General features: G+C 40.1%; 1 protein-coding gene across 2 annotated transcripts; it reads left to right on the forward strand.

Moving 5' to 3' along the window:
* Positions 1–297: 297 nt before the first annotated feature.
* On the forward strand, positions 298–25865 carry LOC134660895 (exosome complex component 10 homolog). Of its 2 annotated transcripts, XM_063516762.1 has the most exons (14): positions 298–475; positions 4076–4257; positions 7332–7515; positions 11166–11338; positions 12812–13029; positions 14102–14223; positions 15437–15600; positions 17223–17406; positions 17770–17918; positions 19846–19984; positions 22962–23083; positions 24439–24550; positions 24642–24719; positions 25426–25865. In XM_063516762.1, the coding sequence occupies exons 1-14, from the start codon at positions 413–415 to the stop codon at positions 25810–25812; spliced, it is 2277 nt and encodes a 758-aa protein (XP_063372832.1). In that variant the 5' UTR covers positions 298–412; the 3' UTR covers positions 25813–25865. The 2 variants fall into 2 exon arrangements, with proteins under 2 accessions (XP_063372832.1, XP_063372830.1); XM_063516760.1 differs by lacking the exons at positions 298–475; positions 4076–4257; positions 7332–7515 and adding an exon at positions 7721–7875.
* The last annotated feature ends 632 nt before the right edge of the window (positions 25866–26497 follow it).

Genomic DNA, 26497 nt, shown 5'->3' on the forward strand with positions numbered 1-26497 from the left:
AGTTGGTCAAACAAATCTTGACAGTAGAAAAAGACGCGAAATTCAAATTTTCTATGGGACGATAATCCTTCTCGCCTACATTTTTTAAATTTGCCGCGTTTTTCTACTGACAAGATTTGTTTGACCAACTATAGTATGATTCTCTCTGTCTGTTTGAAACTATGGTTCGAAATGAGACCGTCCTTTGACAAACTATACGAAAATTATTTTAAACCTGGCAACATTGTTACCATAGACAAACTATCTTCATTCATTCAGTATGTGATTTTATTTTATTATCTGTCTTGTATCTGATGAATCATGGCGACTTTTCATTCATTTCATTCGTTACTTTGACTGGACTGGAATACTTCACAGCACATTTTATTTTAAACGTTTTTACAACAAAAAGTTGGCTATTGAGGTCAACAAAATGAATTCCGTTTTAAATCCAGAGGCCCCGGAGTTTTATCCTCACTTGACATCAGTTACACAGGTGCGTGTTGCAACAAATTATTTCGACACTTTTTCTTATTCTTATGACAACAATGTGCATGTGTTTTCTTCTGAGTAATAATAGTCAAAATCATGTGGTCTGGGACGTTGTTCATAGAAGTCGAATTGAAAGTTAACAGATTAAGTTGTGTGTTGGGTAAATTGGGTTCTTGCTCTTTAGCATTGAAAGCATTGATTTACTAAATACAATTTTGTCAATTTCGTAACTAGCATACATCAATTTGAAGTTTCGACACTGCTACACCTCATGATCTTGAACTAACTCTGTGAAGGTGTTTTTTATTTGTGTATTCAGATTGCGTAGAATTTCCTTGATCTCACAATGTTCATAGCGCTATCAATCTAATTGAGCTATCAGGTTTATGTTATTTTGCATTATTGTCTTATTAGATTCAGTAAATGTAAATATTCTCAAACTACCTGGCTTTATGATTATCACGTCGGATTTCGTTCAAATTTTGTCAAGCTAGCTAGAAATTGACTATTGATATAATATGGTTTCTTTATTTATTTTTCTTCTTAAGTTAGGTTGTTTATAACATGAATATAAAAGTAAAATACAAAAATACGTACAAAAACAATACAGAAAACTTATCACATTATAAAAAAAACTTAACCTAGGGTGCCACTAACAGTAGGGCAGGGCTCCAGCTGTTTGTAATCAGGGCCGCAGAGAGAGGAACCAACTGACTATCTGCACCGTGTCCAAGACAACCACCTTTTGCATCTGACCCTTGATCAAACCACCTAGCGAGTGTCTCTCAAGATGTTAGTCAATACCATTGCATATGGTTTATTAATATACACCAATAATTGACCTACTCTGGTCAAAAACTAGTGCCCCTCACAATAACAAGAGGATTAGGTTGCCAACCCTGATTGAAAAACTAGTAGCAGCGAGGAGGATGATAGCAAACTTATAACTTAATGTTGATCTTGATGGCGGAAATGAACTAGTTCTTCAGTTATGTTAAATACTTCATAAAGGTAGTTTTATACAGCAGAATCAGAACAAAGGAAGACAATAATGATGAAAGGCATTACCATAACCAATGATGGGATTTTATTGCAGAATTTATCTTTGCAAGAGAACCCACCGCCCACAATTGATTGCCAACACATTGCGGAGCTGGCAAATGTGGGTAACATGACAACTGAATCAGACAAAATGTTGTATGCACTCTTCATGCCTACTTAAACTGTTCCCATAATTGCATGCAGACTGATGCCTTGTGAAATGTTATGTCTTATGTTACATTGCATGATATGAATCATAGACATACCATGAGGGTGTTAGGGTGGGAATGTTTTACACTAGCAAAATAATAGGTTAAAAGCTGTTTTTCAATCATAAATAAATATTATTGGACATTCTTACACAGATTGAGTAAGACCCACAGTAAGCTCAAGAAGGCTTGTATTGTGGGTACTCAGATGATATATATAATATACAAATACATAGAAAACACCCAAGACTCAGGAACAAATATCTGTGCTCATCACACAACAATGCCCTTACCGGGATTCAAACCCAAGACTGCGGCTTCCTAAGCAGGGACACTACCCACTAGGCCAGACCAGTCGTCAAAATCATTATTTAATAAAGTTATTACCACACCCAAAACCCCAGTTATAAAGCATACACACCCTTTTGGCAGGTCAGGGCCCATTTGGACTATTGTTTCCTTGAGGCATGCAGATAGAGTCTGTCTGGAAACAAAAGAAGACACAGACGGAAAGAAAAGAAGGTTTTATATAGTGCCATTTTTGGAATGTCATTCAATGAGTAGCGTTTCTTTCCCAAAACTAGCTCTAAACTATATAAAATATCGAAGGAGGAGGAAGGAAGGATTTTCATCCATGTATGAGTATTTTCATACTTTCACCCAATTTATTCACCAATGACTGTCATATAATAAATAAATCAAATTGTAATTTACAGTAAGTAAAGGATGTTTGCATATAGAATACCTCAAGAAGTAGAAGTAAACAACAGGATGTTGCATTAGGTACTGTCACTGTTTCCAATTTGCTTTGATATTCATTCATGTTGTAAGAAAACCGAAGTTTTTTACTGTGAAAGTTTTTCAACATTTAACAATCATTTCCCTTCCATTTCCTTACCCTATGGTAAGCCAATAACTGTAAGGCCTGAGTGGACGCTCGAGGTGGGCGTGCAGCGGGGCGGGGCGTGCGGCGTGCATGTTAAACAAATGCAAGCATATAGGAGCGGCCTTAGTGCACGCTGCTCAAATCACTTGTGAGTCCGACGCCACGCTGCACGCCCCGCCGAACGCTCCGCTTCGAGCGTCCACTCAGGCCTTACACTAATGCTTTATTATAATGAAGGAAAGTACAAAATCGTAACTCATTATACAGTTGAAATTAACGGTACCATAAACCCGACAAGATGAAACGGTCCACTGTTTTGGCGAGGACATTTACAGCTACGTTATTTGCATATATGTACTAGAATAGTCATTTTGGTTCATTAGGCCACAAGTGTAAGCTCAGGTGCGCGCCAAGGTATGAATATGTATAACAATACGGCGGCGTTGCAAATGTCTGGAGGCGTTTGTAGCTTATTGTCGCTTTATGTCAAGGCTAATTTAATGTATTATTGAATCTCTTTTTTACGGAAGGATCTTTCTTAAATTAATTTAGTATCTTTGTCCCCATTTAGTAACCATACCCATTTAAATGCCGAATGACACTAACAGCCTAGAGATAACAAACCATTTTCAAACTGCATGCCCACTCCAGAGAAACTACGACTACACCCACCTACACCGATAGCATCTGCGCAACTTACCTACTTTCTATGTCACTCGTTCTCGTATATTAGTGCGAGCGAGATGTATAGAAAGTAAGTTACGCAGACGTTAGCGAATATATCTGTTTGACATTGCTAAAGCAGTCGTGGCAATGGTAAGGCTAATATAGTAATCTTTTTTTATAATATGCATGATTACTTATACCACAGAATAAATAATAGTACTAAGTACAGAAGACTCACTCTCTAACAAAACGCGTCTGTTACGATCAGCACAGATATGGCCGCTAGGTGGCGACAGCGCCACGCGCGGCTTATGGCTTTCCTCAAAATTGGGGCGGAACGGATGTACTTTTAGCTACCTGCATAGACTAGGAATCCTCTAGACTGAGTTTAGAGCAATTATTTCATGAAACCGATGCTGCCAAAAATACGGGGGTGCGGGGGGACGAGGTGAGCGAATCCCGTGCCGTGATTGGTCCGTTCAAAGACACGGACCAATCACGGCACGGGATTGACACGAAGATGGAGTAAAACTACCGTATAAGTGGCAGAGGGGGTAGCGTTACTATGCTCGACTGAGAGGATGTCTTGTCTGTGGCTACCTGTAGCAAAGCGACGAAATCGCGGAGTGAGCCACGCCTGCTTATACTTAATATGCTCGCTCAAATCGAAAATTTCACAGATTTATTTATTTACGACGCTAAACTTGAAAATAAAAGAAAACAAACTACGTCACCGCGTAAAAAAAATCTTTCGGAGCTAATGTGATGAATGCCTCATTTTCTAATTTGTAATATGTTGCAGGGTGGATACACAAAAGTGAACAAATCCATCAGATCGTCCAACCAGCTACCATCCGGGGCCTCATATGACCTGTTCAAAACGTTCACCGACTTCAACATAGTAGCATGCCAGTTAAGCGAAAATGTTGTTCACCAGTCAAATCAGATAATGATCACCGAATTGCCCGCTGTGAAGTTAAAACGGTAAGTTGTCTCATTTAGCGTATATTTTAACTGTCAACGGCTGCAGGCTGTGCTGTACCATATGAACCCTATATAGGTAGAGTTGAAATTTTCGATGTAACAATAAATAATAAAAATAGTACCCAATGAAAGGGGCACGTTTTATGCAAATTTAGTGCAACTACATACAGTTAACTACACCTAATAATACACAGCCTGCTGCGTTCGAGTGATTGTTTATGTTGTAAAATTGTAGCAATTTCGTGGTACAACATGGTAACAATCTAAAATGTCAAGGCCAATTCTTCCTTAGGGACTTTTCGTGTGGCGGTTGTATATGTCGTAATGTGTATCTTAATGAAAAAAAAAATTGGATTTAGTAAAACCCGTCAACCGTTTTTGTTTGATTAAGTAATAAGCATACAAACTCAATTGTTAGTAGGACACACTACAGTGAACCGAATAAAGCAGTGTTGAGTGTAGGTAGCTGCTTAACAATATAGTACCACGAGGGCAATATTGTGGTCAAAAGCTAATGTACGAGGGGCGTTCAAAATATTCTCGGTATTGATATCTTACGACCTCTTCTAAAATTTCTTTCGTTACTGGCCGCTAAGGTTTATTCATTGACATTAAAAAAAAGTATAATTCGAACCGAGATAGTCTTTTGTTTTTCTGCAATTGCTGAACAAACATGAACATCATGTGCGAATTGACAATGTTAACTAAATTAGAACATCGATGCGTGATAAAATTCTTGACAAAACAGGGTAAAAATCAAAAAACCATAAAAGAGGAAATGGATTGTGTTTACCGTGAGTCTGCTCCTTCTTTATCTACCATTCAAAAGTGGTCAAGCGAGTTTAAACGCGGAAGGGAGAGTATTGAAGATGACCCTAGACCTGGCCGGCCTGTATTAGCTACTTCACAAGAAAATATTGATAAAGTGGAAAAACTTATATTGGAAGATGGTCGAGTGAAGGTAAAATCTATAGCACAAGTAACCAATCTCTCTATTGGTACCGTACATGATATTATACATGACCATCTTAATATGTCAAAAGTAAGTGCAAGATGGGTTCCGCGAATGCTGACTCGGCTTCAAAAAGACATGCGTGTAGCTTGTTGTTCCGATTTTATTGACCTGTGCGGTGAAAATCCTGATGAGGTGCTGCAAAGAATAGTTACTGGAGATGAAACCTGGGTTCATCATTATGACCCAGAGAGTAAACAAGAGTCCATGCAGTGGCACATTAAGGGTTCAGCTCATCCCAAGAAGTTCAAGGTCATCCCTTCAGCTGGCAAGGTCATGGCCACGATATTTTGGGATTGTGAAGGAGTATTACTAATCGATTATAAAGAAAAAGGTTTAAATATCACAGGACAGTACTACGCTAACATTCTACGTCAATTAAAGGATGTAATTAAAGAAAAGAGGCGAGGAAAGTTAACCAAAGGTATTCTGCTTCTGCATGACAACGCCCCCGTCCATACTGCTCATATTGCCAAGGCAGCTATTGTTGAATGTTGGTTTAAAACTGTTACTCACCCACCGTATAGTCCGGACTTAGCCCCCAGCGACTTCTTTTTGCTCCCCAATCTTAAAAAGGATCTGCGTGGAAATTAATTTTCTGACGATGAAGCATTGAAGGCGGCAGTGGAGGAGCATTTTTACACGAAAGATAAAAAATATTTTTACGAGGGATTAAAAAAATAATTGATCGATCTTTTAAGTGTATGAACATAGGGGGGGAGTATATTGAAAAATAAAAATATCAAACTTTTCGTACTTGTTTGTTTTCATTCTCATACCGAGAATATTTTGAACACCCCTCGTATAATTAAATATGCAAGACACCCGTCGTCATTACAAGGTCACGTTTTCTTCTGAGTCGGGTTGCATATCATGATAATAGTATGGAACAATGTCAAGGTCCATGCCCTAAATAGCTGTAGTTATCAGGCTATTTTGAATTTTATTCTTTGAACAATACATTTCATTATCGTCTGTCCTCCATTGACAAATATCATTCGCTAATAATCACTGATTTTTAAAACATCGTATATCGTACCGTACCATACTCAGATACGTGTTTTCTTTTTAAATTGACTGAATTGATTAAAACGTGTGTAGGGATTGGGCATGAGTGGTGGGGATATCTGACAGAACGGGATAGTCTTATGTATCTTTCAGTAGGAGTAGCAGCGAAAGCGCTATTATTGTTTGTCCTTGTCACAGTCTCACTTTTTTTATTCCCCACCATAAATTAGTATGATGATTGGTCGAATTTATTTGTTGCCCACCATAACAAATAAATTCGACCAATCATAGCGTCGCATTGCGTATGTTTTGTCCCTCACGGAGGCACGCGTAGGCCACTTCTAATGGTGTAGGGTGATTAGTTCATTGCCGAATATCCATACAGATGCAAACATATCTAAATAAGCTAAGTAACGCTTAAATTGTAAACAGAAAAGACGTGACAAGTAGTTTTTACGCAATACACATTATTAACACAATCGACCTTATTATGTCCACACGTCCACAGTCAGAAGCCGCGTATTATGCTAGTTGGCAAAACGCGACACGGGCAACAAGACAATGTACAAACCTTTTCCGCTGTATAAAAACCACCGCAAGGTTGCGACTCGTTCGACTGTCCTCATTTCTCGCACTATCAATGTCGCTTTATTGTCATTCGGAGTTATCCTTAATTTTGGGCATATAAATACATTTCGTAACTATGCCGTTATTTCATATATGCACAATACATGTGTAGGTCATATCATAACTAATTGTATGTAAGACCCTGCTAAGTGTTGGTGGCATAATAGATACCCAATATACTAGATTGTATGATTTAAACATGCCCATAATTTCCAAGATGCTAAGTTGCCAATTGTAGGGTATTTTGTTGGTATTGTCGCCTAACGCACGAAATTTCGCCATTTCCTATTTTTTTTATCACGACGCGGCAATCAAGCGTACTAGCTTGATTGTTATCTGCTGCTGTAGTACCACAAGTGTTTATATTTAATATAGAATAAAACCAAAAACGTTTATAACGATTTATTAATAATGTATTTTGTTCTAGAATCGACATCGAATACAACACTGACAAAGTGACAGACGCCAATGACAGTATGCTGGACAGAGTGAACATCAACCTGGACACGCTGACGGGCGTGAACAGGCCCAGCGAGAAGTTCGCCGCGTCGGTGCGCCCGGGCGCCGCCGTCTCATCCTGGAACCACTCGCCTGTCATCGCCAAGATACAGGTACCAACACAATCCTAACACTAAGTGACAGACGCCAATGACAGTATGCTGGACAGAGTGAACATCAACCTGGACACGCTGACGGGCGTGAACAGGCCCAGCGAGAAGTTCGCCGCGTCGGTGCGCCCGGGCGCCGCCGTCTCATCCTGGAACCACTCGCCTGTCATCGCCAAGATACAGGTACCAACACAATCCTAACACTAAGTGACAGACGCCAATGACAGTATGCTGGACAGAGTGAACATCAACCTGGACACGCTGACGGGCGTGAACAGGCCCAGCGAGAAGTTCGCCGCGTCGGTGCGCCCGGGCGCCGCCGTCTCATCCTGGAACCACTCGCCTGTCATCGCCAAGATACAGGTACCAACACAATCCTAACACTAAGGGCCCATTTAGACGGTACGAGAACTCGCATGCGAGTTTCATTACATTGCGTCATGTTATCGGTCAGCTGTTGATATAACCTCAATGGTCCGCAATGTAACTAAAGTGTCATTCAATAGAACTTGCTAACTATGTAAACAAAAGTTACTTACTAGTAATTTGACATTCAGTGTCATATACGAGTTCGCGCGCCGTCTAAATGAGCCCTTAGACGGCACGCGAACTCGCATGCGATTTTAGTTACATTGCGGACTATTGAGGTTACAACCAATTCGGCCGACCGATCAAATACCGCAGTGTAATGAAACTCCTATGCTAGTTCTCGCGCTGTCTAAATAAGGCCTCAGGTCTGAAGCTAAGTACTACGAGTAGTATAGTTTACATCAGAAATGTAACAATCAACCATACCAAACGGGATGGTTGTATGCAACTTGAGTTGTGTAATTGCAGTGGTTCTCAAGTTCGGTGGTAAAGCAAATGCAGACCTTTAGAAATAATAGAGCAGTGTTCACGCTACCTTAAGTAAAACTGACTAATAAATTAGAATTAGACCTCGTTATAATTTGCTTGTCGATTTATTACATGTGTAATTGCTTTGCGTGTTCTTTTAATCTAGTTGATGTAGTGGGCAACATAAATTAATGTGTTAGCAAACCACAACATCAAGTCCAATGTTAACAAAACTTAAACAGACAGGATGTTTTTTTTATTACGTCTTCAAATGTCGTGCGTTTCGAAATTAAGACAGCTAGACAATACGCTTCTTGTTAGTTCCTCATTGTACATATTTATACATTATTCATAAATCAGCCTAAAATATACAGCAAATGTCACGATAGTTGCCGATCTTTAGTACTAAGTTATCTACTATAAAATGAGCGTATATGTAAACTGTTGACGGTATTGACTTTATTATGTATCAGCGTCGGGCATTATACGCAATTGCAATCCCGACATCCAATCTTCCAATTGCGACCCCTTCGTGCTGCACACCCAAGGCCCTAGAGCTGCACACTCTTAAATATATATGGGCTCATTGAGACGGTGCGAGATCTCGCATGCGAGTTTCATTACATTGCGTTTGTTTGATCGGTCGGCTGAATTGATGTCACCTCAATGGTCCGCAATGTAACTAAAATCGTATACGAGTTCGCGTGCCGTCTAAATGAGCCCTGCGAGACAAAACTCGCATTGTCCCGTTATCTGTTGCCACCAGCCTCTTGACTCTAATGTTTACTTACAGTTACAAGGTGAAGGGGTAACGTACATTTATGTTATGTAAATTTATAAAGGCTACGGTTTGAGCTCATAGTAATTAAATTTTACTAAGTTTTGCCTGAATCTGGTTTCTTTGGTTGATGAGTCGATAAAATGATGCTGTGATGTTACAGACAATAAGAAAGTAACAAACCGGGCGAGGCACTCAAATTTTTCTTACAATTAGGTATGAAGAGAGTAAGGCGTGTGCAGGTCGTTTTGGACACTTAGCCCGCTTAGCTGCTTTCGCGGTTTAGCATTACAGCACTGTACAGCAGTTTGCCATCTCGAGTACGCGAAACCACATCTCAAGGAAAGTAACATTCACATAGCCTCTCTCTGTTCTCACTCGCCGTCGCCGGGTACTCGCATCGCGACTGTTCTCAATATTGTCAAATTTCCATGTATATCTAGATAATATATGTATACTAATATTTTACACCATGTGTTGTTATATCGATTCACAAGAACTATGCTATCTCTGGTGTAGGTACCAATATATTTTTTTTTACATTCATAAATGTATGTAGTCTTCCAAAATTCTTCCAAGGTTGATAATAGTGTGTATATTGCTATAAAATAGTATATAAATCGTCATTATACCAAATTAGAAACTCTTTAGTTCAACGAAGTTCAACATAATACATTCACATAATAACACACCGCACAGCGAATTTATTGGATGCATCACGATTCGAGTTGTTACGATTCCGATAAATAATTTATTTGTACTGACTACATTTCCTTTTACCCGCTTGGTTGCCTTTGAAAATATAATGACAATGGTTGTATAAAAGCCACTCAACGCTTCTTACCTCTCTTTTCTAGTTATTTTGTTATCATTGATATGTGACGCGATAATAAGCTGCTGTGCTAAATTTAAGAAGATACTAAGTGCATGCGTGTTTTAAGATCAAAGCGTCGTTTTTGTTATAGCCTAGGCCGTAGACAGTAGTTCTACTTACCACTATCTATGTGAGCCAATGACAACGAAATAAGTAGGGTATATTTTGTATCGTTTTTATTACATGAATAAAAAAAAAATTTGGCCCTACTGTAAATGATGCAGTTAGAATCTGATGTCAGCAGTTAAGAGACAGCGGGTTCGATTCCCAGCTGTGGCAGACTTCACCGTGATGTATGTTTGTTTACAATAATTAAGTTAAGAACTATCGTAAATGCTTTTGAGATTTTCTGCTTCTGCTGTGGATTTACATTTTACTGAATATTGATATATGATATAGGTACATATGATGTAAAGTATGTGTTCATTCGGATGGCGAATGATCTTTTTCTATTATCCATTACATGATTCTATTATTCTCTGGCAAGCTATTTCCGTCAGTAGAAAAGAGCGGCAAATTAAATATATGTAGGCGCGAAGGGTTATCGATCCAAAGAAAATTTGATTTTCGCGCCTTTTTCTACTGACATACTTGTTTGACCGGCTATATATTGAATGCTTGAATACCGCAAATAGCACAATGTAACGTAGTTCGCATGCGAGTTCTTGAACCGGTAGAAGTCGAACGAACTCTGAAAAAAATCATTGCTTCAAAACATGCACCAAATAGGTTTATTGACTTAAAAATCGTGTTCTGTTACCGTGTTACTCATTCATGAAATAAAAGTATTTGAGAGTCTCCCATTGACCAAAAGCGCTGTTCTCGAAATGTCGAGAGCCAAGCACGTCAACTGACGCGCGCTGCTACAACCCAATATCAACCTTCATGCATTCCGACCAGGTTCGCGACGCGCGCTTTGCGTGGCGTTCAAAGAGTTGCATGTATATGATCCGTTCAATATCACTACATAGTATAAAACAAAGTCGCTTCCCGCTGTCAGTCTGTCCCTATGTATGCTTAGATCTTTAGAACTACGCAACGCATTTTGATGCGGTTTTTTTTATAGATAGAGTGATTCATGAGAAAGGTTTATTTATAATTTGTTAACCCGTGCGAAGGCGGGGCGGGTCGCTAGTTTTTATTATAACAATTGTTTATTTGTAGGTGGGATCGACAATGCTAATAGGCGCAAAGAACATACCTCGGCCGCAGCTCTCGTTCAAGGACACGATCGACAACTCGGACAACCTGTGGGTGCCCAAGATCTCCGACAAGCCGAACAGCGTCAAGCCGCTAGCGCTGAACATACTGTATAACGACACGGGCGAGGCGGTTGGGTTAGTATCCCTTTATCCACTTAGGGTGAAATCACATCTGTCAGCATCGAGCCGCATTTTATGTATCGAGAAATCGCTCGTTAGTATGAAGATGCGTACGCATCGGAAAGCTGAAAGCGTGCGTACGCATCTTCATACTAACGAGCAATTTCTCATATATAAAATGCGGCTCGATGCTGACAGATGTGATTCCACCCTTAACTTCCATTATAAGGTTTATTGATTGTATAAGATGTTAAAAATATAGAAAATATGGCGTCCCAAGTTTTGGCGAAGATTTCGCTGTATGGCGCAATTTTTTGTGGTAACTGTGGGCTGTCCATCTGCATTAGCTGTCGAATACGAAACAAGAATTTGTCTTAGACTTTGCACTTGTAATACAAATAATTAATTGAATTTTTGCCTAAAAATATCACTTAATTTAATGATTATTTATATGTATGAGTTCCTAGTAGTTGCTTTCATGCTCGCATGCTGACGTGTATTACCAAATTAACGTCAATATAAATTAAAATTAGGTACGTACAGTCGCCATCAAATATATCGTAGCGGTTGAGGTGCTCAAAATATCTGAACACGCACTCTAACGCCTTGACAATAGAGGCGTGTTCAGGTATTTTATAGAACCTTGGCCGCTCCGATATATCTGATGGCGATTGCACGTAGGTAATTGAAGATACTACAGTGCATAACTTTTTTTTTTCTTATGTTTTATAGTATCGTTGTATTGTAATTGCACTTACTTTTACTTACGAGGTTGAGAGTACAGCGGTTAAAAAAATAAAATAATTGAGTCAACTTTTCAATCAACATAATTAATTACCTATTATATTGTTAATTTGTCAAATTGATTAAACATTTATTATATAATCACTACAAAAAGATTATAAAATAGTCTGCTACTGCCTTTCTGTCTTGAAACCGAAATTATTACTTACATATCGTCAGGTGACAAGTCACTAACTAACATCATTGAAATTATTGGACAATAAACCGTGTTACAAGTGTAATAAAGTGCATTGTTACTTTAATTTTTTGATAGTACTTAATGACTTTTACTTGTCACCCGACGATATGTACATTATTTTTATGTTTTGTGCAATAAAGTTTAAATAAATAAATTAATACTTTTTTTTTTTCACCCCCTAGAAAAAGTAAAACGAAATGTAAAAACCGAGATATAAAAACAAAATGTAAAAACATAACTAACTTAATAAAAACGAGATACCTAAAACAATAAATATATAAATAAAGTAACTCAAGAACGCAAAACAAGAATCTAACCTGAATCAAGCCAGGGACAGAAGACAGGCAAATTCTAGGGGAGGCCTTTGCCAGAAGGCAAACTGACAAGGAAACACCAAGTTAAAACACAATTTAATATATGTATATAGATTAAGTTGAAATGTCAGAAATAAAGGCTATATTATTATATTATATTATATAAATAAATTAATAAATTGAACGTTCCAGGTACGAGCATCCATACAAAGTGGAACTGGACATATACCGCCCGCCGGGACGCTTGATCGACCCCGACCCGGCGCCCCCCGCGTACCCCAAGCCCCTCGCGGAGACCACACTGGCGTACATCGACACAGAGCAACAGTTGGACGCCCTGGTGGAACACCTGACCGGCGTGACCGAGTTCGCTGTGGACGTGGAGCATCATTCCTACAGGAGTTATCAAGGTCATTTTAATAAAACTGTTTCCGGGGTAAAGCTTTGGATTCCTCCGAAAACGGTGCCGTCATATGACGGCCGCTATATAGCGGTGAATGACGTCACTAGAACGTTGTCTATGTAAACAAGATGGCGCGGTTTCCTAGACGGCGTTGATTGTCAACGTAACGTAAAAAAGCGATGACGGCCGCCATGACGGTGTCGATAGTTTCGTGAACGTTTTATTAGATAGCGGTGACGCCATTTTGAATAAATGATACGAGATTTGAATAAATGATTCCGTACTACGATTATTTTCCTCTTCTGATGATATTTCATCCTCCAAGTAAATTATAGATGGTCAAGCAGATCTTGTCAGTAGAAAAAGGCGCACAATTCAAATATTCTATGGGACGATATCCCTTCGCGCCTACATTTTTCAAATTTGCCGGTTTGACCTTGGTGGCTGACGGTGTGTTATGACGCCGTGGTACTTTCCACATGTTGTCACCGTAAAGACGGCCGTCTTTTTGCCGCCGCTATATGACGGCACCGCTTTCGAAGGAATCCAAAGCTTAACATACTGCCTGGCTAAGCCGAATAGCGCTATCTCAAAAGAAAATTCATTGCTAACTTATACTTGAGTTTGTATAGCTGAGAATTCCATTGTCAAAATGATTTGTTTTTGATATAGCGCTATTTGTGTCAGGAGGGCAGTATAGGTAAGTATAGGAAGGTAGGTCGCGTAACTGACATAAATGACATATCAAACGCAATGCAATGACTCTAAAATGACAGAAAACTGCCAAGAACATAAACAATGTACATATGTGACGTATGTACGTGTTTGTATGTCACGAAATGTGAAACTAAAACACGTATTGGCTACGGTTTTGTCATAGTGGCTAACATAGAAAAGTGAGAAGTGAAATAAACTTTTATGGAAAGTTTCATACGACCAACCTTGTTATGTATTATTACATTGTTAAGCCCTTAGGTCATTTGATGAGGCTTTTTTTATGTACATATTTAACTAATATAACGTTTAGGAATGTTTAAGAAACATGACATACGTTTACCGTTATTGTATTTTGTTTTCAGGGATAACGTGCCTTGTACAAATCTCGACAAACGAAGGCGGAGACTTCATCATAGACACACTAGCGATAAGGGAACACATACACAAACTAAACCTGGTGTTTACCGACCCGAAAAAACTCAAAGTAAGTTCACCTTATTCAATATCTTTTATGACAGTTTAGAGATAGCAACAACACAATTTAAATTCAATGTTAATATATGCGCTGGCTATTATAAATTACCTACGTTCAAACTACAAATCTATGGTGGGATCTTAAAGATTGTACTGATTACTATTCTAATGTGCTTTGTGGGCTGTAGACCTTGCGAACTTCCATGCCCCTGCCAATATAAAGAAAATCCAAAAACTAAGTCAAAGTAAAATCCATATTAATTATCGAATTGCTCCCACAATTTCACGAGAATTGGTTTAGAAATGCGGCCTGCATAGGACAAGGTTTGCATAGATGGCGCCACCATAGCTTGTCCCTTTTTCTATGAGATTTTGCTTAAAGGGCTGGCATCCAGGGCATTAAAAAAACAAAAATTTGACACAATTGTAGGGATTGACAGGGCAAGCTATGGCGCCACCTGCTAAATACTTCGACCGGCCACCCCCATTGCCCAAGCTGCAACGGAGACGTTTAGGCCCACTTGCATCATCCCACTAACCCGGGGTTAAACGGTTAAACCTGGAGTTACCATGGTTACCAGTACAATTTGACACTAGGTTAACGGTTTAACCGCTTAACCCTGGGTTAGTGGGATGGTGCAAGTGGGCCTTAGTGTTCTATTACAGGCTAAAGCTTTGGATTCCTCCGAAAACGGTGCCGTCATATGACGGCCGTCATATAGCGGCAGCAAAAGACGGCCGTCTTTACGGTGGCGACATGTGGAAAGTACTACGGCGTCATAACACACCGTCAGCCACCAAGGTCAAAGCGGCAAATTTGAAAAATGTAGGCGCGATGGGATAACATCCCATAGAAAATTTGAATTTCGCGCCTTTTCCTACTGACAAGATTTGCTTGATCATCTATAATTTACTTGGAGGATGAAATATCATCAGAAGAGGAAAATAATCGTAGTACGGGATCATTTATTCAAATCTCGTGTCATTTATTCAAAATGGCGTCACCACTATCTAATAAAACGTTCACGAAACTATCGACAAGGCCATGACGGCCGTCATCTTACGTTACGTTGACAATCAACGTAACGTAACGCCGCCTAGGAAACCGCGCCATCTTGTTTACACAGACAACGTTCTAGTGACGTCAGTCAACGCTATATAGCGGCCGTAATATGACGGCACCGTTTTCGGAGGAATCCAAAGCTTAACCGTTGATTGTGCAGGTGTTCCACGGCGCGGAGATGGACGTGGTGTGGCTGCAGCGCGACTTCGGCGTGTACGTGGTGGGGTTGTTTGACACGCACCAGGCGGCGCGCGCGCTCAGCTGCGCCGGCAACTCGCTCAAACACCTGCTGTGGCACTACTGCCAGGTCGACGCAGACAAGAAGTAACCTACTATTTTATTTATAATTGTAGCTGGTCAACCAAATCATGTCAGTAAAAAAAGGCGCGAAATTCAAATTTTCTACGGGACGATATCCCTTCGCGCCTACATTTTTTCAAATTTGCCGCCTTTTTCTACTGTCAAGATCTGGTTGACCAAGTATATTTAATAGCGACCCGCCCCGGCTTCGCAAGGGTTAACAAAATATACATATACCTTCCTCTTGAATCACTCTATTTAAAAAAAAACCGCATAAAAATCCGTTGCGTACTTTTAAAGATCTAAGCGACTTTGTTTTCTATGTAGTGATAATTATTTTTAAAAGAGCCTAAAATGTCTCTCTTCTGGTCAAACGTCTCTCTTTTTAGGGTTCCATGCCTCAAAGGGAAAAAACGGAACTGACTGACAGGAAAACCTATTAGAAATGTGCAGTCAAACGTGAGTCGGACTTTATGTATGAGACCCTTGGAACGCAAGTCCGACTCGCACTTGGCCGGTTTTTTGTCCTTAACTCGGATTCTACAGACTAAATTCCGTAGGTCGTATTACGGGGCTATTCATAAATTACGTCAATGGGGGGTGGACATCGGATGATGATAGCATGATGTAGGAGGAAACGGGGTCATTCGAAGCATAATTTTTGGATGATTTTAGGGAGAGGGGGGGTCAAAAATCGTCACGTAACTTATTAACAGCCCCTACCACCACATTTAGCGAATTAATCACAATTAATTAACTAGGCAACATATTACATACTCGTATATGTATATAAAATAATAAAATAAATAATAATAATAAATATTAAATATTAGGGGACATCTTACACAGATCAACCTAGCCCCAAACTAAGCAAAGCTTGTACTATGGGTGCTAGGCGACGATATACATACTTATATAGATAAATACATACTTATATACATAGAAAACATCCATGACTCGGGAACAAATATTTGTGTTCATCACACAAATAAATGCCCTTACCGGGATTCGAACTCGGGACCATCGGCTTCACAGGCAGGGTCACTACCCACTAGGCCAGACCGGTCGTCTAAAATGTATCCTAGTTCCATGATAGTACAGGGTGGCCAAATAAGAGGTATACCCTTTCTTTTTGAAATTTTATTCTATAAAACATAAAAAATATTAAGTATTCCTTGTTAAATATAATATGTAGGGTCAGCAATTACACATGGAAAATAATGTCAGACAAATGTCCACCTCTAGCAGCATGGCAGATGCGAACCCTTTTCATCACTTTTTCACACATTTCTGGCGTTATCTCAGCGACAGTGTTTCGAATATTTTGTTTTAATTGCTGAAGGTTCGTTGGCCTATTAGCATAGACACGTCCCTTTAGATAGCCCCACAGAAAAAAGTCAGGAGCTGTTAAATCAGGCGATCTTGGGGGCCAGTCAATGTCACCGTTTCTCGAAATTAATCGACCGGGAAACGTTATTTTTAATGTTTCTATTGTTTTTAATGATTAAAACACGTTGTTCCGTCTTAAAACGCTCCATAATAAATTTGCCGTATCTACGTCATATTTACCGCCAAAATAAAATGGCGGCAAAAAAAAGTTGTATACCTCTAAGTTGGCCACCCTGTACGAATGTCAATCCCTCCAGATACCAGCTCGCGGACTGGCGCATCCGGCCGCTGCCCGAGGAGCTGGTCGAGTACGCGCGCATGGACACGCACTATCTGCTGTACATTTGGCGACAAATGAAGGCGGATCTGCTGCGCGCCGCCGCCGGGAAGCCGCACTTGCTACTGTCTGTCATTGAGCAGAGCCGACAGATCTGCGGCACCGTGAGTACTATACAAACAAGTAACTCTGTCTGTTGTTACGTCACGCCTAATAATTAATGTACAAATTAATACAATATTTTGTAACAATTATTAATCCAATAGATTTTTTTTAATAAACAATTCAATAGTAAACATATAAATAAACGTATACACACACAAACACACACATATGTAAATAAACATGACAACACTGCTGAGTTGTAGAATCTAATCATAAAATAACATATACAATTCCTCTTTTTAGACTTAACGTTCGACAAAGTGAAAACTATTAGCTTGCAAAGTTATATGAATTTAAAAGTTATATTTTGAACTATATAAATACACCTATGCATTTCAACAACGTCATATCTCTGCCCCCAGACATACAACAAGAAAGTGATCCACGAAAACAGCCATATGCCGCTCTACCTGCGGTCGAAGAAGTCCTTCAACTCGCGGCAGATGGCGGCACTGAAGATGCTGTACAAGTGGAGGGACGCGCAGGCGCGCGAGCTCGACGAGGGGACCATGTGAGATTATTACCCTTTTAGGGTTCCGTACCCAAAGGGTAAAAAACGGGACCCAATTAGTAAGACTTCGCTGTCCGTCCGTCCGTCTGTCACCAGGCTGTATCTCATGAACCGCGATAGCTAGACAGTTGAAATTTTCACAAATGATGTATCTCTGTTGCCGCTATAACAACAAATACTAAAAATAAAATAAAATAAATATTTAAGGGGGGCTCCCATACAACAAACACGATTATTTTTCTCTATTTTTTGTTGATGGTGCGAACCCTCCGTGCGCGAGTCCGACTCGCACTTGGCCGGTTTTTTATTTAATCAATACTTATTATAAAACAAAGTCCCCCGCCGCGTCTGACGTAGCGGCAGCTGACTTTCACGAGGCTTCATTATACATTTCCCTTACCCACTTGAAGCAGGCGTGGCTCACTCCGCGATTTCGTCGCGTCGCTACAAGTACATGCGGCCACACCAATTATGGTGTCTAGCCATAGTAGTTGCCGCGCACCGCTACGGAACGGGGACGCGTGCTCGCGCTTGTCATATCTGTCGTAATAGACGCGTTTTTTAGGCGTAGCCAAATGGCAAAAAACGGAACCCTTATAGATTCGTCATGTCTGTCTGTCTGTCTGTCCGTCTGTCCGTCTCTCCGTATGTCACAGCCACTTTTCTCCGAAACTATAAGAACTATACTGTTGAAACTTGGTAAGTAGATGTATTCTGTAAACCGCATTAAGATTTTCACACAAAAATAGAAAAAAAAAAACAATAAATTTTTGGGGTTCCCATACTTCGAACTGAAACTCAAAATTTTTTTTTTCATCAAACCCATACGTGTGGGGTATCTATGGATAGGTCTTCAAAAATGATATTGAGGTTTCTAATATCATTTTTTTCTAAACTGAATAGTTTGCGCGAGAGACACTTCCAAAGTGGTAAAATGTGTCCCCCCCCCCCCCCTGTAATTTCTAAAATAAGAGAATGATAAAACTAAAAAAAATATATGATGTACATTACCATGTAAACTTCCACCGAAAATTGGTTTGAACGAGATCTAGTGAGTAGTTTTTTTTTTATACGTTATAAATCGCCTAAATACGGAACCCTTCATGGGCGAGTCCGACTCGCACTTGGCCGCTTTTTTAGAGAGTGAATCTTCTGTAATAATGTGAGCCTATATATGTCCCACTGTTGGGCACAGGCCTCTCATGCGCGAGAGGGCTTGGGCTATAGTCCCCACGCTAGCCCAATGCGGATTCGAGACTTCACATACACCTTTGAATTTCTTCGCAGATGTATGCAGGTTTCCTCACGATGTTTTCCTTCACCGAAAAGCTAGTGGTAAATATCAAATGATATTTCGTACATAAGTTCCGAAAAACTTATTGGTCCGAGCCAGTATTTGAACCCGCGACCTCCAGATTGAAAGTCGGACGTCATATCCACTCGGCCACCACCACTTTCTGCACCTAGTACAATTATTTATTCTGTGCTTGAAGTTAGATTTATCGTTTGAGAAGAACTTGTCACAAACATGGTTCTTGGACGATGTATGAAACCTAAAATGAACAATATTAAATTATACAACGGGACTTAATCGCGTATCTAAGTTTTAAGATTTACCTCCGACAAAAAAAAATCCTCCGATAAATCGAATATCGTTAGTGTTGTGTGTCGACAGAGTGACATCCCTAGTGCGCAAAACGTTCAAGTGGATAAACAAGACCAAGTGCGGGTAGTTCTAAAAACTCGCGCGGTTAGACGATGCTGATGTCAACTTAAGCCAGTCTTCTCCGAGACCACGGGGACAACGCCGTCCTCGAAACGTCGGAGGTAAATCTTAAAACTTAGATACGCGATTAAGTCCCGTTGTATAATTTAATGTGTAAAAATCGTGAAAGTTTAAATCAGTGCTAAAATGAACAAATTTCAGATATCTGCTGCCAAACCACATGCTGCTAGCGCTGGCCGAGACGGTGCCCCGCGAGATCCAGGGCGTGAACGCGTGCTGCTCGCCCATGCCGCCCTTCGTCAAGCAGAACCTCATCACCATACACAGGATGTTGCTCTCGGTGAGTTTTGTACTTATAGCACAGGGCGGACACGCCATACATCAAAAATGATTTGCGTTTATATGTGTGCGCGGCACGTCGGTACCAGGGATGTTGCGAATATCCGCAACCGCGGAACTTCCGCGTTATTTTCAACATCCGCATCTGCATCCGCATTAAAATCGATGCGGAGTTTATGCGGATGTGGAACAGGTCGGTACAGGAACGTCTTAGCATCGGCGTAAGTGCTAGACTGCTAGGTAATTTAGTCATTAGCCAAAAAGACCTATTAGAAATGAGCAGTCAAGCGTGAGTGGGACTTAATGTACGGAACCCTTGGAACGCGAGTCCGACTCGCACTTGGCCGGTTTTTTGAAATAAAAATTACTAAATTGTAATATTTGACGTTTTTTATGTACCTACCTATCTTGACATCCGCATCCGCATCCGCGGATGTCAAAAAATCGGCATCCGCAACATCCCTAGTCTGTACACGCGTCATTGTGTATCTGACGGACTTCTGGCATGCTCTCAGTAGAGCGACTTACGCACACATTCATGTCGCCCCAGTCGCGGGGCGAGGAAATCCGAGTCGGGGCGTGGCGGTGCGTGTCCGTTCTGTATGACAATACTATTACTTATTCTGTGCTTATAGTTTGTCAAAGGACTGTTTCAAACATAGATAGAATCATATTATCTTTGTCTTACACTAGTTCGCTACTAGGGTTAGGGTTTAGGTGCTATCCCTAAAAGAAAAGGATGAGTATAGTGTTTGAAGTGAAAACTTCTTTAGCGGCGCTGGGCACTTTTTGAGGTGGGGAAAAAATGATAAACTCGAGACAGCGTCGCGGCGATCACGTGACCGTAAGGACCGTAAGGTTTAGATGGTCACTCATAATGGGGAGCGGTGCTCGGGCCCGGCGCCCCGGCAGCCTCGCGCGCACAGGTAGGGTGCCGCGCGCGAAATAGGATAGGTTTGGTTAGGTTAGGTTAATTTAGATGGCATTTAAATCAATAAAGAAAAACTCAATGTTATTTGACATTTATGTTGCGGACTCCTTTTCGAGACTCTTTACCTATGTTCGAATAATTTGACGTTGTCATGGCAGTATGTAAATAAACATGTCGATGAAAAAGTGTGATCTTATTTGAGAATGATAATAATATATAATAAATAAATAGAATACCTCCGCTAAACGTATGTATCGTGTTACCGGGCGTCGGTAACATAGTGAGGTGAGTTTTCACTTCTATCGGCACTCCCGGAGTGCAACCGTTGTTGCTTGTTTTTGTTCTTATTTACTGACTAATTTGGCTTGACCAACTATATTCACCGCCAGCCGCCAAGGCTACCTTTGTAGCCAATAAGGTATTTGACTGTATTTAAAATAAATTATTTTACACCATGCATGAAATAAAGCACCAGAAGAATAATGGAGAAACGTAGACAGCAGTTATTTTTAAACGCAATTTCTATTTTAAAACCCGTATAAAACTATAAAGAGTAAGTAATTTCATTGTGACGTCACATGCTAGTGTTTCTTATAAATTCCGTAGTAGCAAAATCGTTTTGACAGTTCGAAAAAAGAAACTGATTTGACTAGTCGTCAAATACCCTATACGAACAGAGAACCCGCCTAGCGGGCCGCTGACAATTACTCTTATCATATTTATATACCTTTAAACGAGCAATTCTTGTTTATTTATTTATTTATTTATTTATTCATAAGTATATTTATTTATATATATATTTCGGGAATCTCGGAAACGGCTCTAACGATTTCGATGGAATTTGCTATATGGGGGTTTTCGGGGGCGATAAATCGATCTAGCTAGGTCTTATCTCTGGGAAAACGCGCATTTACGAGTTTTTATATGTTTTCCGAGCGAAGCTCGGTCACCCAGATATTTATACCTTTAAACGAGCAATTCTTTTTTATTTATTTATTCATAAGTATATTTATTTATATGTATATATATTTCGGGGATCTCGGAAACGGCTCTAACGATTTCGATGAAATTTGCTATATGGGGGTTTTCGGGGGCGATAAATCGATCTAGCTAGGTCTTATCTCTGGGAAAACGCGAATTTCTGAGTTTTTATACGTTTTACGAGCAAAGCTCGGTCTCTCAGATATTGTTCTTAAATTGAATTAATCTAATAGGGATGTAAACTCGGTAAAGTCCGTTTTTTTATCTGGCAAATACCGGTTACTGTTCATAAACAAGATAATTTTTGTCCTATGTTCACAATAGCTTTACTTCGGAGTGTGAAAAAAAGTGAAGGATTAGAGGCGATTGATTTTGTTTTTCGTTGTGACTATAGTGACAAACTCTAATTTAAACTGTTGTGAGACATACCACATTGAATAATTTTACTCATTTGTTTTAAGTCACTCGCGCGACATGTTACTTAAAACAAGCGCGTCAAAACCGTATAATTATTTAGTAGCAAACTGATTAAATAAGTTTTTGTCAAAAATTTAATTTTTGGTACAAGCTTTTATCGCTGACTGTACTTTTCTTACGACAGACAACTAATACTCATCGAGACAATTCTAAAAACCCCTAACACAATTAGGTCGCGTTGTTTCATCACAGAGTTCCTATGGCCACCTCCTGTCTCCATCATCAGATCAGTTCGACAGTACCATATTATTGTATTGTCATCAGAACTACATACAGCTGCCAATTTTCATGACGCTACGATCCTTGGAAGATGGTTAAATTAGTTACCTTAGATTCCATTACATGTTAGTTACATACAGGTCGAGAGTTCCTATGGCCACCTCGTCTCCATCATCAGATCAGTTCGACAGTACCATATTATTGTATTGTCATCAGAACTACATACAGCTGCCAATTTTCATGACGCTACGATCCTTGGAAGATGGTTAAATTAGTTACCTTAGATTCCATTACATAGTTACATACAGGTCGACCTAATAAAAGCTTGTTAAAAAGCAAGACATAATGTTAATTTGGTTGTGTACGTCAGTGTCGGGAGCTGCCGCTGGAGCCGCAGCTGTACCCGATGCCGTCCAGCATCAGCAGCGCCATCAACGCGCACCAGCCCTCCGCCTTCAACCTGCACGACCTCTCGCAGCACCCCGACTACAGGTAACAACTAACTTGTACACCGTGGGACAATGGGGTTGGCAACTGTCAAAGGTTTGCATAGATGGCGCCATCATAGCTTGCCCTTTTTAGGGTTCCGTACCCAAAGGGTAAAAACGGGACCCTATTACTAAGACTCCGCTGTCCGTCCGTCCGTCTGTCACCAGGCTGTATCTCACGAACCGTGATAGCTAGACAGTTGAAATTTTCACAGATGTATTTCTGTTGCCGCTAACAAATACTAAAAACAGAATAAAATAAAGATTTAAGTGGGGCTCCCATACAATAAACGTGATTTTTGACCGAAGTTAAGCAACGTCGATCGGGGTCAGTACTGGGATGGGTGACCGTTTTTTTGCTTGTTTTGCTCTATTTTTTGTTGATGGTGCGGAACCCTCCGCGCGCGAGTCCGACTCGCACTTGGCCGGTTTTTCTATATTTGGCTTAAAGGGCTGGCATCCATCCCTTCCATCTTTACGTGGTAGATATTCCACGAAGCGCTTTGCTTCCTCGTTTCTTATGCGCACTGCCAAGGAATGGAATTCCTTGCCGGCGTCTATATTTCCGAGCTCATGTAACCCGGCAACCTTCAAATCAAGGGTGAACAGGCACCTTCTGGGCAGACTCGCTCCATCGTAGGCCACGTCTTCGCCTCGGCTAGTCTGTGGCCATGAGTAAGCCCATTTATAATATATAAAAAAGGGCTGGCATCTAGGGCATTAAAAAAACAAAAATTTAACATAATTCTAGGCATTGACAGGGCAAGCTATGATGGCGCCATCTGCTAAATACTTCGACCGGCCAACCCCATTTTAACCACGCATTCCTGAGGTCGTAAGGAACAAAAAATGTTATGTGAGTTTTGGTAAAATTCGGCATATTTTTTTTTTGTTTTAGCACGACACGTTATTTCTTGTTACATATTTTACGAAATTCTTATATTCTTCCCAGGGAACGGTTCCTTAAACTTCCTTAAACTTTAAAACTGAATGTTGATTCTCATTGCCGACTTGATATTGGTGGGAAGTGAGGGGTTAAACTTTAATGCAAAATACTGTGTATTGACGCTGATTGACGGATATCAGACACGTTTAATCCTTTGAACGTCACGCCTATCGTGTGCGGCGCGTGATCGTGAACCTTGCCGAAATGCACGAAAGTTGATAACAGACTGCAGTGCGTTTTGCGTAAAAAACCTTTATAGTGTTTTCTCTTCTTGATCTTGCACAAATCGATCTTCATGATGTCGACTTTTGCTTTGATTGAAACATTGAGGAAGGAATGGAACACATGAATGTTTGCCGTTTCGCAAAAACTCGACACACTTTGGACTGTTCTGAAACAATCCCTTGTTCCAGTGAGGAACGGATCAACCTGGACCGAGCGGCGCTGCTGTACAGCGACCTGGCCGACTGCCGCCCCGACATACAAGCCTTCGTACCCTCCTATAATACTGACACATATTGTGTTGTAAGTACATGAATAAAGATCTTCCATAACACCCATTCCTATTTATTATCCCACTCAACGTACAACCAGTGATCCACGTTTGAAATTGCAGGTGTCCGATTTGAACGTCGACGCGAAACAGTTCATACCGCCTTATGACAGATACAGAAAATATCGCTCGTTAGCTCAGGTATTTGGTTTTCACTTCACAAACTTTTGATCCGGTCTCGGAATAATTTGAGCCTTATTCTATAAATAATAAGGTGCAAGTTTTCTGAAACCGCTTTTTCTGACATTAGGTTGTCGCGGCGCTATAGCTAACAAGGCAATGTATTCACTCGAAAATTTGTTTTAAATACATGCGTCTAAAACGAATTTTCTGTACTCAATTGGCTTTTGCATTGTCTTATTACCTTACTAGTCGCTATTGACGTTATAGATGGCGTTTATCGTGAACTTTTGATACCCCCGGGTAGAGAAAAGAAAAATCTCGCTAATTACCAATCTCCGTCACTACTGTGAACTTGCGAAGATATTTAAAACCAATATCTACATATATGAATAAGTCATTTTCAAATATTATTGTACAGATTGTTTGTCAGGACACCGGGAATCTGTTTCTGGAATACACGTAACTGGAAATAAATGTAACTTTTTACCATAAGTTAGATTTCACGGAACCGATGACTTTCACAGGGTTAAAAAGTTAGACAAAAGTTGATGTTAGTCGCCGTCTATATCTTCAATACCGGCCGTTGTAGGGGCGTCGAAAAGCGGTCTATCGCCCTAGAGTGCCCTACAGTTGCTAGCTCCGATGTGTTGTAGTGATCAATTAGACGCTTGAGTTGTTTACATTGTCCGAGCACGCACACATTAACCGTATGACATGTTCACAGATGGAAGAGATAAGGGAGTACAGAGATAAAGAAGCGAAAATAGCGGCGATAGGAAAAGGGGACGAGTTGATTAAGACAGAAGTTCTCGATAAGTTACAACAGGCTAAGTCACATATAGAAAACGACGGGAACGTCGTTGAAACTAAAGAACATTTACTTGACGACCGTGCGACGAAACAGCGCAAAAGAAAGATATCACCAGGCAGCGTAGAACCCAAGGAAACGAACGGTGTTGTTGACTCGAAAAAAGAATTGAAACAAACAAATATTAAGCACAGCAAGCCCGAGGTAAAACCGTACCTTTACAAAAACGCGAATTACAAAAAGTTCTTCGACAACAACGCTAGGTCGCACAAAAAACCCAAGGCAAAGTTTAAGAAGCATTGATGTTACTATACTTTTAAGTGAAAGTAAACGATATTATACATAGCTATTTTACACGACATAGTTGTTTTATTGATAAACGTTAATCCTAAAGACGCTGTGCTTATAGGTAGGCATGATATAATCGATCTAACTAAGGTCGTCTTATACGTAAGGTAGTCTTATACCTTTAAACGAGCGATTCTTGTATATTTATTTATTTACGACCCGCCCCGGCTACGCACGGGTTAACAAATTATACATAAACCTTCCTCTTGAATCACTATCTATTAAAAAGATCAAAATCCGTTGCGAAGTTTATATATATATATTGAGGATTTCGGAAACGGCTCTAACGATTTCGATGAAATTTGCTATATGGGTGTTTTCGGGGGCGAAAAATCGATCTAGCTAAGTCTTATCTTTGGGAAAACGCGAAATTTTGAGTTTTTATGTTTTCCGAGCAAAGCTCGATCTCCCAGACTATAAGTTACTAAAAATAAAATTTAATATAATTGCCCCATATACAGGAAATACTACGCCCAAATATTTTATAATATAGAAACCCTTTATGGCTGTTTCCAAAAAATGTTAATGTTTCAGACCAGCATCTATATTATCCCAATTATACAGGCTTACCTTTTATATCTGTTCTCAGCTATTCCATATGGATGTAAAATTATTGTAAGAAACACGTGATTCGGGTCAT

Source organism: Cydia amplana, chromosome Z (genome assembly GCF_948474715.1).
Source record: "Cydia amplana chromosome Z, ilCydAmpl1.1, whole genome shotgun sequence".
Classification (NCBI taxonomy): Eukaryota; Metazoa; Arthropoda; class Insecta; order Lepidoptera; family Tortricidae; genus Cydia; species Cydia amplana.

Bases quoted from the DNA above. Each gene is read 5' to 3' on its own strand.
- LOC134660895 (XM_063516762.1), top strand. From the start codon at position 413: ATGAATTCCGTTTTAAATCCAGAGGCCCCGGAGTTTTATCCTCACTTG. The intron at 14,224-15,436 runs GTAAGTTCACCT...TTGATTGTGCAG, and splicing joins CCGACCCGAAAAAACTCAAA to GTGTTCCACGGCGCGGAGAT. The intron at 17,919-19,845 runs GTGAGATTATTA...AACAAATTTCAG, and splicing joins GAGCTCGACGAGGGGACCAT to ATATCTGCTGCCAAACCACA.